The sequence below is a fragment of the Peromyscus maniculatus genome, chromosome 8 (genome assembly GCF_049852395.1).
Source record: "Peromyscus maniculatus bairdii isolate BWxNUB_F1_BW_parent chromosome 8, HU_Pman_BW_mat_3.1, whole genome shotgun sequence".
NCBI lineage: Eukaryota > Metazoa > Chordata > Mammalia > Rodentia > Cricetidae > Peromyscus > Peromyscus maniculatus.
The window spans coordinates 75,032,623-75,051,412 of NC_134859.1; the positions used below are offsets into that span (position 1 = coordinate 75,032,623).

The window sequence follows — 18,790 nt, forward strand, 5'->3', positions numbered from 1 at the left end:
CCCTCCTGTCTTAGGCTGACCAGTTCTCTGGTGGTTACCGCTACTGATCCATCCAAACTGCTGGACTTCTCGTTCATACCCAAGGCCTCCAGGCAGTATCTAATGAGGAGTCAACACTAAAAGGAACCAGACCATCATTTCCCAGCCCCTTTATTCTGGTGACTGATGGACGAGTGCGAGAGGAATATATTTGCTTGTCTAATGGGTGGGAAAACAGATCAAGTTACTGTATCTCTTCAGTTTCTATTCTCAAGTTCTGCAACTGTGCTACTTGGATCATATATATGGGGGGGATGTTGAAGATGTGTCTTTCATTAGAAGTGTCTGGACGGGTAAGAGTCAGTTTGAAATATGTTGAAGTCCTGAAATAATGTGCCCATCTGAGGAATTTTTAAAAACAAGTTTATAAAAATACCATAGATGGAGCCTGCCCCCTCATTTCCCCACCACAGTTTTCTGGGACTGGAGACACGTGTTTAATAATAGCTTGTCTCTGATATTCACAGTAGCTACCTCTATGTGAGGAAAGGATAGAAAACATTCAAGACTTCATTCGGGCTTATGATCTACAGATTCCAACCAGTAGCAGTGGCTGACTCCTACACAGAAGACTGGGAACTGCAAACAGGCTGGGGTCACCTCAGTGACATCTGACGCTGTCCAACCAGAAGTCTGACTTTTTTCCGGGGGAGGAGGGGTGAAAAATGTACTAAAAGACTAAAATAATTTTGCCTCTATACTTTCTCATTTGTTTTTATTGTTTTTAACCCTGGCGGGAGAGGGTTTTTAAAATATAATTTGCTGTATCTGGAATGAAAAGGATGGGGAAGCACAGTCCTTCACCCAAGAATAACCCAGTAATGACATCCGAACGCGTGGGAAGTGTTTCCCTCCACACTAGGAGGATCTAAGGCTGTACCCTAGTGGAATTCCCTGCTCAAATTGGAAGGCCACGCAAAGGGCGATGGCGTTATCCTAGCCAGAGTGCTGAGGGCTTAGCTGGCCAGTAATGAAAATCCCGGAGGGTAGGGGCACTGGACGCCAGCGTCCCCTAGGTCGTAGGTGGAAGCTGTGATGTGCTTGACCGACTAAGGAGCCAGGTGACCGACCGGAGCTCTGACTGCTGCTGAGGGTATGATAGGGACGCGACGCCGCTGGGCACCGAATCAGAGTCACGCAAGGCAGCCCAGCTGTGCCCAGCGGGCCAGCGCCAGACCCTGGCGTCCTCCATCTTCTCTCCTGAGCTCCCCCTGCTCCAGCTGCCTGAGCCACGGACCGCAGCATCACACACCCCCGCGGGGGGGGACGCCGCGCCCCATCCCCGCCCCCGGCCCCACCCCAGCCCCCGCGCGGGCGCCCTGACCCCACCGCCCGCGGGCACTGGCTGAGCTCCGAGGCGGCGCGCCGGCGGCGGGGACGCCCGGAGGGGGTCGGAGCGGCTGGGGGCGGCGGCGGCCGGGCCGGGGCTCCCCCCCCGCCCGCGCTCGCCGCCGCGGTGGTGCGTCCCGGAGGTTACCGGAAGTGGCCGCGCTCGGCGCTGCCATGTTGAGGAGCCGCCGCTGCCGCTGCCGCCGCCGCCGCCGCCGCTTTGTTGTCGCCTCCTCCGGCTGAGGAGGCTCCCCGAGCGGGGGGAGTGGGGAGGAGGGGGGTCGGCCGCCGCAGCCATGGAGGCCAACTGGACCGCGTTCCTGTTCCAGGTACTGGGGGCCCCGGGGGGGCCGGGGGGCCAGGGGGGCCGGGCCGGGCTCGGGCGGGCGCTCCTCCCCTCCCGGCTCCGCTCTCCGGCCCGGCCTTAATCCCCCTTTGTTTTTCCGCCCGCCCGCTCCGGCGGAGCCGGGCCGCTGAGGTGAAAGGAGGCGGCCTCACAGGGTGCGGGGGAGAAGCAGGCCTCGGGGTGAACCCGGGGCCCCCCCAAGCACACACGCATACACACACCCTTCCCTCCCGCCCCGAAGGGGAAGGGAGGAGGCCGGTCGCTGTCACCACCCCGCGGCGGCCCAGAGAAAGGAGGGCGCCGGGCCGCTGGGTAGCGCGGGCCGCTCGGCCACTGCGCGCCCGACCCGTCGGCCGCGCGGCGCAACCAGGGGGTCCCCGGGTCCCGCTCCGAGTCCCCATCCATCTTTCGCTCGCGCTTTCGCGTCACCTCTCTTTTTGTGTGTGTGTGTGTGTGCTTGTGTGATGACTTTCTGACCCTCCTCCCACATCCCGCGAATAGCGGGTATCTCTGGCTTCGCCGCCACTCCCCCTTCTCGCCGCCCCCTCGGGTGTACCCGACCGGGGGTGTTGCGAGCGTCGTTCCCCTCTGCAAACTTTTTCCCGTGCCTAGTCCGCGTCCTAGCGGAGCCCTGGCAGCAGCTGGTCCCCTCGCCTCTGTCCAGCTCTCCTGCCGTCCCATTGAGCTGGGGGAATCCCCGGGCTGGCGGGGCCGGGCCGGGCGGGGGCGGGGAGCGGCGGGGGCCGGGACTCCTGCAGGCCCGACCTTCTCCGAGCGCTTCTCGCTCGCTCGCGGCCCGCTGGAACGTTCGCTCCGGCCCAGTGGGCGACGGGAAGCGGAGTGCGAGCGCAAAGTCCGCTTACAAAGCCCCCAGATGAGTCAGTCGCGGCGTGTGGGTATTCGCTTTTTTGCAAGAAATTCAAAGCTGCTATAGCGGATACTTTAGCCATCCCCTTTCCCGGCCACTTTAATGCAGGACCCCTGTTTGGAACTTTTTTCCCCCCGGCTTCGTTTCTGTTTGCAAATACATTGATGAGCAGTAGAGATGAGCTCACGTAGAAACTTCAGAACCGAAGGTTAGGAAGCAGCTCGTCTTTAAAGTGTGTCCTTCGCGCCTGCCTCTTTTGAGTTATTTTCCTATGAATGCTTCGTGAAATTCCAGACGCGTAGCATGGGCGCTTGAGACCTTTGGAAATGCAGAATCTTCAAAAGATTATCCTCTCAGCATCTGGTCCCATCCCGGTGGAGTTAATACAGGGAACTGGAGAACACAAAATGACCTATTGTGTAACCTGGCTTGTCGTATTAAGACATATTTTCAAGTGTGGGCATTTTGATTTTAAGTAATTAATGAAATGCTACAATCGGGAATTCTTAAGATTTTGGAACTCATGAACTTCCCACTTTATCTTTCTTATCTAGTATTGGTTTTATTGTGCTTTGAGCTTGCTAATAAAGTGATATTCAACCTAAGAATGTATTGGCAAAAAAAAAAAATGCAGAACTAGCTGGCATGGGGGTTGGTGCAGAGATGGCAATGCCTTCTTTAGAAGGAGCTTACAAATGGTCCTTTTACAATAAAGGACCGATGAGCCATGGAAGTGGTTTAAACAACGTTAGACCAAGTATCTAGAAACTTAATGGAGAATGACCAAAACAAGTTCTTTATGTAAAGGAGAAGCCCACAGTTCATCTTTGGGAAGCTAGTCGAAAGATCCCATAAAATACTTTTAAAAGCTATTTTGACTATTCTTTTCCTGGATAAAGTTAATGCCAACCCATTAATTTTTTTTTCTGCCTGATGAGGAAATGTGAAAGCTCCTGTTTGATCCTGGACGTGCAGTATGTGCTCTGAAAATTGTTGGAAAAGCTGTAATTTAGAGTTGAGGACAATGAGGAAGAGACTTTCAGTCTCTCCTATGGAAAGATACAAATAGACATTCAGTGCCCATTTTCAGTTACTCAGTGGGTAAATAGAGAATAAACTATGTTTCTTGGACCATCCTGTTGAATTTATATCTTTAGGCAAATCTTAGTAACCTGCTTGCTTTCCAGATAACATGGTGGAAAGTGAAAGTGCAGCTCTTAAAATATTTGATGGATGATTCTTCTAACAGGACATTCAAGATATGACTCACCGATGCTAATTTGTTTCAGTACAAAATCTTTTACCCTCTGGCAGTGGAGATTTCATGGTTCGACATCCTACCACCCTGGGTGATGAAATAACATTTCTGTTTTGTTTTTTGCCAGCCCCAGAAAAGGAAAAGCTTGGGCAGGGCTAGAGCTGTGCCCTTGAGTTAGAAGATGAAATTTAAACTCTGAAGTGATGGTGTTAGTCAGAGCAGAGCCTACTGGGAACTTACGGTTGAGAAGTAAATCACTTCGCTGAAGGCAGGCCGTGGTTTTTATTTAACTCTCGTCCTCAGAAAACAAGTTGAGGAAAATTGCCTTCTTAGCCGGCTTTCTAGAGAAATGTGGGGCTCCTCGGAATCTTTAGACTGATTCTTCTAGTAGTTCCACAGCATTTTGCCCAAGAAACAGGACTGACCCTCGTCAGAGTGGGCATCAGCAATGCTGCCAAAATAACTATTTACGGCACAAAACATCTGGATTGGTAAAGTGACAGTAATTTCTTTAGTATTCCATCCTGCTAATGGTTGTTTAGAATTGAAAAATAGCTCAAAATGTTATAAGTTTGAACTTTGTCCAGAAGATTTGCATTCCACGGCGTGTGATCTGTTAGCCTGTGAAATTGTATATCTTGAGCTAGCTTCGGCTCTTAACTGTTTGTATTCAGCATGGAAACTTAGGTATCCTACTTAGCTCAAAAAAGAGTATAGAAACCAAATTCTATAAGTACACCTGGGTAAGTAGACACCCCCCCCAAGTTAAAAGCTGCACACATTAGATGAGAAGTGAACTGTAATTCAGTATTGGCATTGAATTTGGAAAGATACCCATTAGTAGCTACAATTGCTGAGTATCATTCCAAAGCCTGAAGGACATGTAAGTCAAAATTGTTAAATTCAGACCACTACCTTTGGATACCACGCCTCGTAACCTTTGGGGGAGAGTGGTTCCAGGCACAGCTGCTGATCTGTCGTTACGTGAACAGTGTGGGATAGATGTTCTTGACCATCAGAGGAGGCACTCTGCCAGCTTCCTTGGACGCTTGCTTTGGTTACTGTGTCTTTAATGAACTTAGCTAATCAAGTGACCACAGAGTGTGCAGGGTGAGAAAACTGTCTACCGTGTCTGCGATGACAGGATAGGCTCTTCCTAGGATGTTATGTGCTTAAAATATTTGGAACTCTTAGCATGATCCCTTTAGGATTACAAAACCCAAGCATAGGGGCTTGGGCTCACTGTCAAGTATTAAAAAAAAATAATGTTGGTAAAGAACAACATATTAGGAAGAGCTATTTCAAGAACTTTTTCCATCGTTTTCTAAAATTTCCAAACAGTGGTCCAGCTACAGTGCTGAAGTAGAGAAGCATGTATCTGATAAGTTCCTGCTTCTGGAAGAGGGTAGACTCAGTGTGGTTGCAGTTTGGTTTCTTTTTTACTGGTGTTGGTAAAGGATGCAGACTCTAGTAGAAGACTCGTGATCCGAGAAACAGCTGACAGGTGTTTTGCCACCTTCACAGATGCCCTCCTGGTTGATAAATGGCAGCTTTCCTTTCAGCCAAATCTTTTAGTAGAGTTAAGCAATGAGCGTTATAAGTAAACTTAACAGCTAGCGTATGCATTCACAGAGCTACATTCCTTTCATTGCTTAGCAGGGCCTTTCTCAATCACTAGTTTTCTTCTGATAGAGAGCGAGAGACTTGGTGCTTTTTATGTCCTTAATAACAGACAAGTAGATGATCCTGTTGATCATGTACAGAGTTTGGATGTTGCCACAATCTAAGGTACTGTTAAATACTTAAATCTGGCATGTAATTTTTTTTTGACAAGTTATTTAAACTTGGTTTCTGTATTGACAGTCAGATGCACACTGGTTTCATCAACTAAGGTCTCTCATGAGCCAGGATAGGGTGTAAGTGTAGTCAGCTGTTTGAAAGGACGATTGCAGTCAGCAATGTAGATGCAAACATTTTGATCAGCAGCGATTTTCAGTGCTTTGTCCCCAGAGCTCTTGAGAGCAGGTGGTCACTGCGGCCCTGTTGCGGAGAGCAGCTCACAGGCTCCTGGACTGTGTCTTCTGCTCTCTCTTGTCTGGAGCATACTGAATGGTTGAGGTCACTCTGAGAGGCTCAGTTTTTCAAGTGTAAATGTTTGGTTTTAGGCCCACGAAGCCTCCCATCACCAACAGCAAGCAGCACAGAACAGCTTGCTGCCCCTCCTGAGTTCTGCTGTGGAGCCCCCTGATCAGAAACCGTTGCTTCCAATACCAATAACTCAGAAACCTCAGGCTGCACCAGAAACATTAAAGGATGCCATTGGGATTAAAAAAGAAAAACCCAAAACTTCGTTTGTGTGCACTTACTGCAGTAAAGCATTCAGGGACAGCTATCACCTGAGGCGCCATCAGTCCTGCCACACAGGGATCAAGTTAGTGTCTCGGGCAAAGAAAACGCCCACCACGGTGGTTCCCCTTATCTCCACCATCGCTGGGGACAGCAGCCGAACTTCGTTGGTTTCAACTATTGCAGGCATCTTATCAACAGTCACTACATCTTCCTCGGGCACCAACCCCAGTAGCAGTGCCAGCACCACAGCCATGCCTGTGCCCCAGTCGGTCAAGAAACCCAGTAAGCCTGTCAAGAAGAACCACGCCTGTGAGATGTGTGGGAAGGCCTTCCGGGATGTGTACCACCTCAATCGGCACAAGCTTTCCCATTCGGACGAGAAGCCCTTTGAGTGTCCTATTTGTAATCAGCGCTTCAAGAGGAAGGACCGGATGACTTACCATGTGAGGTCTCATGAAGGAGGCATCACCAAACCCTATACTTGCAGTGTTTGTGGGAAAGGCTTCTCAAGGTACTACATTTTGCTTTGCTTTTTCATTTGGCTATCAGTGAGCGACAGTTTGTGTCTGTAATCTAGGTTTATTTGACAAGATTTGTGAGTAGGTCTGCGTTATAAGAGGAAGTTGGTGAGAAATAGTCTATCTTTAGGTCTAACTCTGGTTTGATATGACTGACTAGTGAAGACAAAGCAGTTAACCTGTTAGGTCATTTAAGGAGGGACTTCGGTAGACCCAGGCCTCATTTGGCACATGGATCTTATCACTCAAAATCCCGCCAGTTTTTAGTTCAATTGGAGAGCCCAATGTGAGGATCATTGTGCAAATCAAAGAGACTTTCCTATTAGTTGGGATGACCTTGGATACTCTTAATGCAACTTTTAGGAGGATCTTCTCCCGTCCCCCACCTCCATCTTTATGTGTGTACTATTTCACTTTAAAAAAAAAAAAAAAAAAAAAAAAAAAAAACAGCCGGGCGTTGGTGGCGCACGCCTTTAATCCCAGCACTCGGGAGGCAGAGGCAGGCGGATCTCTGTGAGTTCGAGGCCAGCCTGGGCTACCAAGTGAGCTCCAGGAAAGGTGCAAAGCTACACAGAGAAACCCTGTCTCGAAAAACCAAAAAAAAAAAAAAAAAAAACAAAAAAACAAAAACAAACTCTTAGAGTTAACGCAGTGGTCGTTATTCCTGGTATTGGAACTAAAACTTTGAGTGTTTGTGATTGTAAAGAATCAGGACTTAATATGATCTGATGGTGACTAGAAGAAAACTAACAGGTTAAGGATTAAGAATTGTGTTTTATGATGTGAGAGGTAAGGTGATTTGCACTGAGGGTGAAGGGGGTTGGTAATTCTCGCTTCCTGCAGAATGCTCCCCTGCAGCCTGCCAAGGGGCAGCATCACGTAAGCAGCCTCCTCTCTGAGTGTCCGTCACATCTTGTGTTTGAAACTCTCTTACAGGCCTGACCACCTGAGCTGTCACGTGAAGCATGTGCATTCAACAGAAAGACCCTTCAAATGCCAAGTAAGAGTTAAAAGGACTTACCCTTAGCTAGCACTTGGTGCGCATTGTCCAGAAAGTTGGAGCCGCTCAGATCTTGTGGTCCTTGAACAGGCACTGATTGGAGTGAATGCGCTTCATTGGATTTCTAGTTTTATAGTATATAAGACAACATACTTTTATAATAAAAGGTCATTTTAAAATATTAGTGTTATTGTTTTTGTGTAGCTATGTTTCCCTTTCCTTGGGCAATGGCATTTTTTGGTGTAAGAGGGGAATTTTTTTTTTTCAATTAAAAAAATACTTATTTTATGTGTATGTGTGTATACCTGAGTGTATATTTGTATACCATATGCATGCAGGAGCCCAAGTAGGTCAGAAGAGGGCATCAGATTTCCTGGAACTGGAGTCACAGAAGGTTGTGAACCACTACATGGGTGCTAGGAACTGAGCTTGGGTCCTCTGCAAGAGCATCCAGTCTCTCCAGCCCCCTTTGCATTTTTTTGTGCCATGTATATGAATATCTGCCTGCATGTATGTATGTGCACCATGTGCATGCCTGGTGCCCGAGCAGGGCAAAAGAGGCTGTCAGATCTCCTGGAACTGGAGTTGTGTTAGCATCCTTGTGAGTGCTGGAAACTAAAGCTGGGTCCTCCGCAAGGGCAGCCACTGTTCTTAACCAATGAGCCAGCTCTTCAGCCTAGAGAAGGGGAAAATTTTATAGTGCATTTTCTGTTATCATTGGGACAACTGTTATTATTTACTAGATTTTTGTCTGCTGTTACCAAATTGGAAAATTTGCAAATATATTTAGATCAGTGATTTTATTAGACATAAATTTTGATACTGAGAAAGTTGAGAATTTTACTAACTCACATGACTGTTTTAGGCATTCCTGATCGTTTTTGTTGCTGGAAGTTCTCTATCACTGAGCCCTCCGCCCAGCCCTAAATCTAGTTTTAACTGAATGTGAGCCTCATATCTTGTCACTACTCCAAATGTATTTTGGATTTTCTTGTTGCTGTATTTTCTTCCTCCAAAATAGAAGCATCTAAAATTCACCAGATGTTTTAGTATGCTCTGTGATTCTCAGTAACACATGCAATGACAATTATACTAGTTCAGCCAGCTTGCTGACGTGGGTAGGGTGATGTGTAGAATATACGTACTTTAAAATGAGTTGAACAGGATAGTCTATATTTAAAAAAAGTTTTCCTCCCTCATGCAGACGTGCACTGCTGCCTTTGCCACCAAAGACAGACTACGGACACACATGGTGCGCCACGAAGGCAAGGTATCATGTAACATCTGTGGGAAGCTCTTGAGTGCAGCATACATCACCAGCCACTTAAAGACACATGGGCAGAGCCAAAGTATCAACTGTAACACGTGTAAACAAGGCATCAGCAAAAGTAGGTGATGTTTCAGACTGTTTGCATTTCATATTGATGAAATCTAGGCTTCTTTTCCAATATCTCAAAGATATTTTGACTATGCCCTGGAGACTGTATTAACATTCATCTTGTTTCCTCCCTTCACCAAAATAGACAAGCAGGCATCAATGGAGAGAGCGTGTTGGCATTGGAATTGTGCTTTAACACGTGTGTGCAAACAACATTGTTAGACTCTCCATTCATGTGCTTCTAGTTCCATACTTGTCTACTACTAATTATGCCCACGGAGCAGAATTTCATCCCAGCTATTTTCAGTGTTTTGTTTATGAGGTTTGAATAAGAACTCTGGTGCTTAGAATTGCAGCAGCTGGGTGTGGTGGTTCACACCTGTATCCCTAGAGCATGGGAGCTAGAAGCAGGAGTATCAGAAGTTCAAGATCAGAGTTGGCTGTAAAGTATATAGGAGGCTAGCCTGCGACCCTATCTCAAAATAATATAATACAATAATAATAAACTTGAGTCAAGTATGGTGGCATATACTTGTAATCCTAGCACTTGGGAGATGGAACCAGGAGGATCAGGAATTCAAGGCTAGCATCACCAACAGAGACGTTTGAGACTAGCCTGGGCTACATAAGACTTCTCTCTTTCTCTCTCTCTCTCTCTCTCTCTCTCTCTCTCTCTCTCTCTCTCTCACACACACACACACACACACACACACACACACACACACACACACACACAGGGAGGGAGGATATCATAACATTTGAAGGTCTGAAAGATTTGGCTTGCTTTAAGTTCAGAGTTGAAGATAAAATTTAATACTTAGTATACCTATATATATTTCATGCAATAGAAATATCAGATTCTTTTTTTTTTTTTTTTTTTGGTTTTTTGAGACAGGGTTTCTCCATGTAGTTTTGGTGCCTGTCCTGGATCTTGCGCTGTACACCAAGCTAGCCTCGAACTCACAGAGATCCACCTGGCTCTGCCTCACAAGTGCTGGGATTAAAGGTGTACACCACCACCGCCTGGCCAGATTCTTTAAATAAATGGTCGAGAATGGCTTCAGTAAATGGGAAAGTTTAATTTTGTTTTGTTTTGTTTGTTTTATTCTTGTAGCCTTGGCTGACTTGGAACTCAGAGATCTGTCTTCCTCTGCCTCCCAAGTACTAGTATTAAAGGTATGTGCCACCATACCTGGCTAGCTTAATGTGTTTTAATCCCATCCACTTTTGCATTTTTTGTGTGTATATCAAGTTTATTATCTAGCATGCTATACTTTATAAAAATTTACTTTTAATATATGTCTTTATGGTAAAATAAATATATTCGATAGTTTATTAAACATTGAACCCATGCTAACATTATCCAACTTCCTTTTTATTAAATATTGAATCTATGCAAACATCCTAATTCCTTTTTAATATAGCAAAGAATTATTTTCTTTTTTATATCAATTTTCTCTAGTTCTATAGGTTATTGAAAATGATATTTAGTGTGTGTGTACACACATGCTACAGTGTGGAGGTCAGAGGAACACTTTAGGAAGTCGGTTTTCTCCTTCCACCACATAGGTCCCAGGGGTGAGCTCAGGCCATCAGGCTTGGCGCCAGGTGCCATTACCTGCCGAGCCATCAGTTCCCTGACTTTTAGCAAACTTATTTATTTTGCTTAGTGTAGACAAGCAGGAAAAAAGGTTCACTTCATTAAGAGCTATTAGTTAAATGACGGTGGCCATAGAGGCACAAGGAGTCAGAGCATGTAGGTTTGGGTGGGTGTGTTTGTTTGTTGTTTGTTTATTTTTGAAACAGGTTCTCACTATGTAGTCTTGGCTGGCCTAGAACTCACAGTGTAGACCACCAGACTGGTCAAGAACTCGGAGACCTAACTTGATTGCCTCTGCCTCCTGAGTACTGAGATTAAAGGTGTGCGCCATCACTTCTGGCTTGGGCTTCTTTGCTTTTGTTTTTGCCAGGGTCTTATACTAAGACTGGAACCCAGGGCCTCCTACATGTTAGCCAAGCACTGTTAACAGCTGACCGATTATATCTCTAGCTCCTAGGTTTGGGTTTGAAAACATGGTTGCAGTTTTTCAGGGTAAACACAATGTTTGTGGTTTGTCTTTGGAATAGCATGCATGAGTGAAGAGACCAGTAATCAGAAGCAGCAGCAGCAACAACAACAGCAGCAGCAGCAGCAGCAACAGCATGTGACAAGCTGGCCAGGGAAGCAGGTGGAGACACTGAGACTGTGGGAAGAAGCTGTCAAAGCAAGAAAGAAAGGTAAGCCGGGCTTCCCGTGCTCTGGGTGCGGCTCAAGAAGCGTTTGATTAGTACTCCAGGGGACGCAAGGGGAGCACAGCAGTGGAGGAGTCTAGCTTCACAAGGCTGCTTACTGGGCAGGGTTGGTATAATCTAATTATTGGCAACAGGGCTTCCATTTAGGTTTTTATTACTGGGAAATAAAAGTCGTCAGTGCTTCCTGCCTTTTTCTTTCTCTGGATTTACTTTTTGTTACATAAACAGTCAAGGTTGTTGTGCTTATAGATCCTTTGTATGTCAGTGTCCTTGTGTTAAGGGTTCCTTTTTGTTTTTTTTGAGACAGGGTCTCTGTGTAGCCCTGGCTGTCCTGGAACTCACTCCATAGACCAGGCTGGCCTCAAACCCACAGAGATCCACCTGCCTCTGCCTCCCCAGTGCCAGGATTAAAGGTGTGCACCACTATTCCTGGCATGGGCTCTTTTTTGGGGGGTGGGGGATGTTTCAAGACAGGGTTTCCTAGTGTAACAGCTCTGGCTGTCCTGGAACTTGCTTAGTAGGCCAGGCTGACCTTGAACTCACAGAGCTGGTCTGCTTCCGCCTCCCGAGTGCTGAGATTACAGGTGTGCACCATCAGCCCTGGCAGGCTCCTTTTTTGATTTCTAAAATAGTTCCACTGTGGGGTAGTGAGCTATCCTTGTGTAAGTTCACTTTCTCATAGCTGATTGTCTGTTTCTCAGGGCTGATCCTGCCTTGATTATTTGGTGCATAATTCAGACCTTACTGTCCTGCTGTCTCTCTTGGCTCTTGGTCTCACCTTTCATCTCCTTTAGCCCTTCACAGGGCTGGCCCTACCTTAACCTGTCTGCACTCTGCTGTTGAGGACTTGGTTGTAGAAGTTGAGATGATGATAATCGTATAGTAGTTGAAAGTCTGTTGTGAAGGATATTTTCACTAGAGGAGTAAAAGTGAAGTCATAGTAAGAGGATGCTTGAGGGCTGGGACACAGCTCAGTGGTGAACACTTGCCTTCTATGTCCAGTACCAAAAGTTTGATCCTCTAGAGAGACAAGAAGACTGGAGAGGAGGCGACAGAGCATGAGGAGCACGTCAGCAGTGACACTGTCGCCCAGGAAGCCAGTGGGCCGGCCTTCTCCATCCTCACTTGCTGCATTGGTGTTCATTTGTGTTCCCTGTTGTATTTCAGTTTGCTTTGCACAATGAGACTTGATTGTTTAGCTCATCTTCTGACCTTCATTAAACAAAATGCTATTGTGTTCCCGTTTGTAGCTGGAGTCTCTCTCGGTGTTAGTAAACATTACATTTTGGGAGAGAGGAGACTGCTATATTGAAAACCTAATGAAAACCTAAACTTGACTTAAAAATGTCACTGTTTTGTTTGTGTGGTTTTGTTTTTTTCACTATGTAACCCTAGCTGCCCTAGAGGTTCTTATGTAGACCAGACTGGCCCAAACCCAGAGATCCACACCCAGCCGGAAATGTCCTTTAAATATTAGATCTGAATAAATTTTAAATTCCCAAACCTAAATGAAAATCAGATTCTCATTGAGGAAGCTTTTTAACTTTATAAATTTCCCAGGTTCCATCTTAGTTTCACTATTGAATATCCCAGCAATCTATTAAAAAAAAAAGCCTCCCTAGATGGTTTTCCATCATCAATCTTGTTTTGCAACTCCTGGTATGTAGTGCAGAGCATGCCAGATAAGGTCAGGCCATCAGAGAAGGGCTGCGAACTGACCTGAAGCAGTTTGATCCCTCTGTGGACCCTGTGCAGACCTCCTCCAGCTAGAGACTTGAGTGGGTGTCATAGCTCTGTCTCCCCACTGCCATTTCATGGCATATTGGTAGGTGGTGCTGAATTTTCTTGAGGGGGTGGGTGGGATGTCACCTTCCAGGAATCTTTTTTTTTTTTTTTAATTAAGATGCATTTATATGTATGAATGTTCTTTCTGATTGTATGTATGTGCACCACATGCATGCCTGGTGCCTGCAGAAGCCAGAAATAGGGCTTCAGATCCGCTGGAACTGGAGTTACAGATTGTTCTGAGCCACCATGTAGGTGCTGGTAACTGAACCCAGGTTGTCTGCATGAGCAGCATTTGCTCTTAACTGCTGAGTCAACTCTCCAGCCCCAGGGATCTTTTCAAGAACTGCTCAGGCATTGCTGGATAAAAAGGACTGGGGTTCCCTAACATGCCACAGGAGTTCCCTGCCTGAGGTGGTCCTACCTGGTGTGCTTGGTGAGGTGTGTAATGTGTGCAGTTAAAGGATCCTGGGCATGAAGTAGGTGATCGTATCAGCATTAGCAAGAAGAGGAAGTAGGGGTGAGAAGGGAAGAAGGAGAACACAACTACTTACTAGTAGCTTTTCCCTTAACATGAGAAGCTTTATAAGCCAGGCATGGTGGCCTTGAGTCCTTTAGTCCCAGCACTGGGGAGGTAGAGGCAGGCAGATCTCTGAGGCCAGCCTGGGCTACATAGCAGGTTCAAGCCAGCCAAGGCTACATAGTGAGATCCCATCTCAAAAAGAAAAGAAACATTATGAACTACAGCATTATTTAACTTAGTTTTCCTCTAACTCAGACAGACACTAAAACAGTGTTTATCATTCTTCCCCCATTTTTAAAACCTCAACAGAATGTGGCTTCACATCTCAGAATCCTCTTAATATTGTGTGTTCATGAGTACACACACACCTCTCTGCTAGTTACAGTGTGCCTTTTGAGAAATCACTGGCACAGCTCTGTGTAGACAAGCCTTTCCTGCTGGCCTGCTGGTGGTTGACTTTCCCAGGAAAGGCTTAGAACTCAGGAGAGCTGCATGAAGGCAGTGAGGACACTTAGCCTGCTTAGCACCTCTGCTCCCCAGAGTGCCTTGCAGAAGTCACCTGTCCTCTCAGCATCTCTGAGGTAGGTAAGTAAGTCTGAACTGAAATCAAAAGTTCAGGGCTGAAGGAGTTGCCCAAGTCCTCCCAGGCATCAGAGAAGGGATTCATACAGTGGATCCCTGGCCCCAGGACTGTGCTCAGAAGGTCCTCTCATATTTGATCACTGGTAGAAACTGTAATTTGATTTATTAAATGTTCTTTTTAATTAAGAGAAGTTAATTCAGAAGCTGAATTTTGCTTATAGTTTTGAGAGTCTAAAGTCCCTTTTGTCTTCTCATTTTAGAAGCTGCCAACCTGTGCCAAACCTCCACGGCTGCTACGACCCCTGTGACTCTCACTACTCCATTCAATATAACATCCTCTGTGTCGTCTGGGACTATGTCAAACCCAGTCACAGTGGCAGCTGCAATGAGCATGAGAAGTCCAGTAAATGTTTCAAGTGCAGTTAATATAACCAGCCCGATGAACATAGGGCATCCTGTAACCATAACCAGTCCATTATCCATGACCTCTCCTTTAACACTCACTACCCCAGTCAACCTGCCCACCCCGGTAACTGCCCCGGTGAATATAGCACACCCTGTCACCATCACATCTCCCATGAACCTGCCCACACCTATGACATTAGCGGCTCCTCTCAATATAGCAATGAGGCCTGTAGAAAGCATGCCTTTCTTGCCCCAAGCTTTGCCTACATCACCACCTTGGTAAACAGTATTATAAAGTCAAAATATGGGTTAAAGTAAATATTTACCAGCAACTTACTTTTAGTTGATTAAAGCAAATAGCAGACTATGAAATTGGGAGGTTTTATTATGTTAGTTAATAAGAGTGTAGTAGCATTTTGCTCCAATTTGGCTGGGGTTGTTCAAAGTAGGGTATACGTGTAACTTCTCACTGGACCACATTAGTTTAATCAGAAACCTTTTAGCTGACAGCATTGCTTAAACAGGATAGTAACTGGCAAGGTGAAATGCCAGAATTAAAACCAATCATAAAACCCATTTCAAAATGAAAAAAAAGGCATTATTTGTTTTTAATTATTATTTTTAATCCTACAAAATCATTTTATTGTAAACACTAGCAAAGCTTTTCCCTCTGTACAAGGTGGAAGGTTTTAACCTGAAGTTCTAAACCCACAGACTGAGAGCTAGTGTAGAACTGTCTGTGTTTTTTGTTTGTCTGAGTAAATAGATGCATTGTCATAATAAAATGCATTTCAGAGAATATGCATTTTACCTTTGGGAATATGTTAATTTCAGGCAGCATTCCCTATGGGAAAGGTGATACCAGCTCTGATATGCAAAGCATATGATAATTTATCATTCTAACTTCAACATATAATAGGGATTGTGACCTGATATTTGGAGATGTAAATATTGCTCAGCATATTAATCCTGATGGAATATAGCATTGTAGTTGACTTTTTAAAAAAAAAAACAAAAACTTAAAAAAAAAAACAAAAACAAATTGTGTTTTGATGAGAAAAGGCTGCAGCTGACTTAGAAGTCAGGCGTGCACACAGGCAGGCTCCAGCACAGGCCAGCGGGTCCTGGTGAGGAGCACGAGGACTTTGGAACAGTTGAAATCTATTGCTTTAAATTGGAAGGATTGGAGGCACTGGGATGTGATAGGCTCCTCTCTCCCAATCAGCGCCTGTTGATGTCACAACAGGCACAGATGTGTTAGACGCTCACTAGAGTTTATGTCTTATATTAAATTGTATACAGTTTTTATTCTAACCACTAACTAGGTAGGATGCCCCTTCAGAACAAGCAGAGTGTATCTTTTCTCCCTCCTTCTGTCTAATCAAGTATTGTGCAGATTTGTTCAACTTTGTAAATATGGACATCACTTTTTTTTCCTTTAAGAAAACACTTGTATCCGCTTTCTGGAGTTTTCAGGGAGGCAGCTGTGTGCATGCTCCATGGAAACCCAGCAATGATTGTGCACGTTGAGACATGTGCTTTTGTTTCTTAGCCGGATGCTTTATCCCTGTACATACGGTAGAAACCAAAAGCTAGGGAAACAGATACTCTTTACGCCATCATGCCACACTTCATGTTTTTAAAGCATTGTGTTAAAGAAGAGTTCATTCAAACCAAGTTGCTGTAATTTTTTTTTTTTTTACATTGCAATATGTTTTGGGTCTTTTTCATTTTTAATCTTGCAGTTGAGAGAAATGGAAATGAGTTTTGTTAGCCCTGCAGAATGCATGCAGGACTCACACCAGATGACTTCCGTTTATACCCCACTGTGTCAGTACAAACATCAAAATACCTTGCATCTGAGGCAGACTTCCTACATCAGGGACAGGTATCTGTGTGTCATTATACAAAACAGTTCTAGGGGGATGAACTACATAGTAAAAAAAAAAAAATTAAATAAATAGTACCTAGTGTAAAATAATTTTATAAATGATCTTTTGTACTTTAGGACATTAAATTGTACAACTTTTGTATATATAAAGCTTAGGAACTTTCTGTTTAGCAGGAAGGCAACACATTCCTACACTTTTAATGTATATGTTTGTTATAATGTCCATGTAAACATGCCCTATGTTTGTGCCTTTTAATTAGTTTGTCTCAATAAACAAAATGTAGAGAAAAATATGTAGCTATGACTTTGTTACACCAGTTCTTATCCACAGTTGAAAGTTGGTTTGTTTTTAATATGTAGATCATTATGTGTGAGCTACTGGAAGGGCTCGTGTGGGGAAGGCCCAGGCATGGCACTGCTGAGACCTGGGAGGGCAGTGGTCACATGTGGAGGAAACCCTCATTTCCTGGCATATGTTCTGTCTGCTGGGCCCTGTCATCTCTGTTCTGCTGGCAGTCATGAGCCTTCATGGCCAGACAGCCCAGGCTTCCTCCACAGTGGTCCAAGGAGCAGTCCTTAAGTGAGCAGGTATGGGCCCTTCCCCCGGGTGACAGCGTGGTCATAAGATCCTGAGAGTATTAGTTCTTATGGGAAAAAAAAAAAGATATATACTAGAAATGATTGTTTTATCAATTCATTGTAAACAGGAGTGAGACTTCATGTATGACTTCAGTTAAAATGCTATTTTGTATGCATACTCTATTCACTTAAGCTTGTCTGCAATAATAAAGCCACGTTGTGTCTTCTTTGGGGAGGGAGAGAGTTGATGACAGGATGGGGTGAGGGTAGGCTATTACAAAGGGGCACAAACAAGTTGTATGGTGGGATCCTCCTGTGTCTTGGAACTGAAACTGAGTTGTGATGCTGATGAACAGATTCAGCCATGTGTTGAAGGCACCGACGGCCACCAGTCTACAAAAAGGCAGAGTATGTTTTCCCTCCTGGTTGGAACCTGGTGGAGAGCTTCCCCTTTATCAGATTGGCAGCTAAACAGTTGTATTAGATAATCCTCAAATCTGACATCCAGCTTGTTATGCTTGCTCTAGGGCTCGCTGCTTGGCCTGCATTTACCTTTTACTGTGTATTCATTTCCCTCCTAAGGTGTGCTCCTAAATGAAGGTTTCTATGTACGCAGATGATGATTTTACCTGTCAATACCAGCACTGTATTACTAACATGCAAAATACTGCAGATTTATTTTGACAAATTAAAGTTAACCAGTCACAACTGTTATGATGGATTGCTTAATACCTCAGAAGCTTCATCAGTTCACTGTGATGGTAGAAAAATGAAGTACTACTTCCCAAGGTGTGCACTTCCTGGTACTGGGCTGGAAAGGGAGGGTTGGTTGTACCATGATGCCATGGAGAAGGGTGGGTGGGAAGGCACCAAACTACAGAAGGGTTCTCACCCCTGCCACACAGCTCCACTAAGGACTGACAAGAAGCCAGGCAAGGGTAGATATCAGTCAGTTGTCATGTAAAGCCTCCAGGGAGGTGGTTAAGGCAGATGTGACAAGTACCCAAATGACGATATCACTAAGCAGCAAATCAAGATTCTGACATTTCATTTAATGGAAAAGTTTTGGGTACCTCCAGATTTCCTGTGCTAATTGCTTTAGTCTCCGATTCTGAATACAACTAGAGGAATCATGTTCCTTGTGTTTTTGTCTTGGGAATAAGGGAGGATTTATTTCACCAAATTGCTAGTTGACCCAGCCCCATGTATCTTGCTGTTTTCCAGGGGCCTTACAATTTGGTCCTCTGGAGAAAATGAGTTCAAAATATAAAGGGGTAGGTAGAGGTTTTCACTCTATTATCCTCAAGGATCACTGGACAGAAGATGTGATCAGTTCGTGGTCTGGCCCAGTATCCTGTTCCTTTCTTTTTTAAAGCATTTTATAGCCTGAAAGAGTCCCATGTGTATCTGTAAATCCCAGCACCTCTGGCCTGGCCCTGGCAAGTGCTGGCTGAGTTTTTGAAGTAGAATCCCTTGGTGCTGAATGCTCTCTGAGCTTGGGAAGTGGAGTCCAGCTTCTCAGTAACCACCTTCAAGCACCTACTGCTGTTCCAGAAGACCCAAGTTTGATTCCCAGCATCCACATCTGGAAGCTCACAACTGCCTGTAACTCCAGCTCCAGGGGATCCAACACCTCTGGCTACTGGGA

At 45.1% G+C, this 18,790-nt stretch overlaps 1 protein-coding gene across 5 annotated transcripts; it reads left to right on the top strand.

Moving 5' to 3' along the window:
• The first annotated feature begins 1,516 nt into the window (after positions 1-1,516).
• On the top strand, positions 1,517-17,856 carry Vezf1 (vascular endothelial zinc finger 1). Of its 5 annotated transcripts, XM_076543097.1 has the most exons (7): positions 2,487-3,036; position 4,833; positions 6,006-6,700; positions 7,644-7,707; positions 8,912-9,095; positions 11,213-11,362; positions 14,528-17,856. In XM_076543097.1, exons 1-7 carry the CDS (start codon positions 2,909-2,911, stop codon positions 14,953-14,955), a joined length of 1,650 nt encoding a protein of 549 aa, XP_076399212.1. In that variant the 5' UTR covers positions 2,487-2,908; the 3' UTR covers positions 14,956-17,856. The 5 variants fall into 5 exon arrangements, with proteins under 5 accessions (XP_076399210.1, XP_076399211.1, XP_015864276.1 ...); XM_076543095.1 differs by lacking the exons at positions 2,487-3,036; position 4,833; positions 14,528-17,856 and adding exons at positions 1,517-1,697; positions 12,402-14,521 and having other exon boundaries at positions 8,894-9,095; XM_076543096.1 differs by lacking the exons at positions 2,487-3,036; position 4,833; positions 14,528-17,856 and adding exons at positions 1,518-1,697; positions 12,380-14,521 and having other exon boundaries at positions 8,894-9,095.
• The last annotated feature ends 934 nt before the right edge of the window (positions 17,857-18,790 follow it).

Bases quoted from the DNA above. Each gene is read 5' to 3' on its own strand.
- Vezf1 (XM_076543097.1), top strand. From the start codon at position 2,909: ATGCAGAATCTTCAAAAGATTATCCTCTCAGCATCTGGTCCCATCCCG. The intron at 6,701-7,643 runs GTACTACATTTT...ACTCTCTTACAG, and splicing joins TGTGGGAAAGGCTTCTCAAG to GCCTGACCACCTGAGCTGTC. The intron at 9,096-11,212 runs GTAGGTGATGTT...TCTTTGGAATAG, and splicing joins TAAACAAGGCATCAGCAAAA to CATGCATGAGTGAAGAGACC.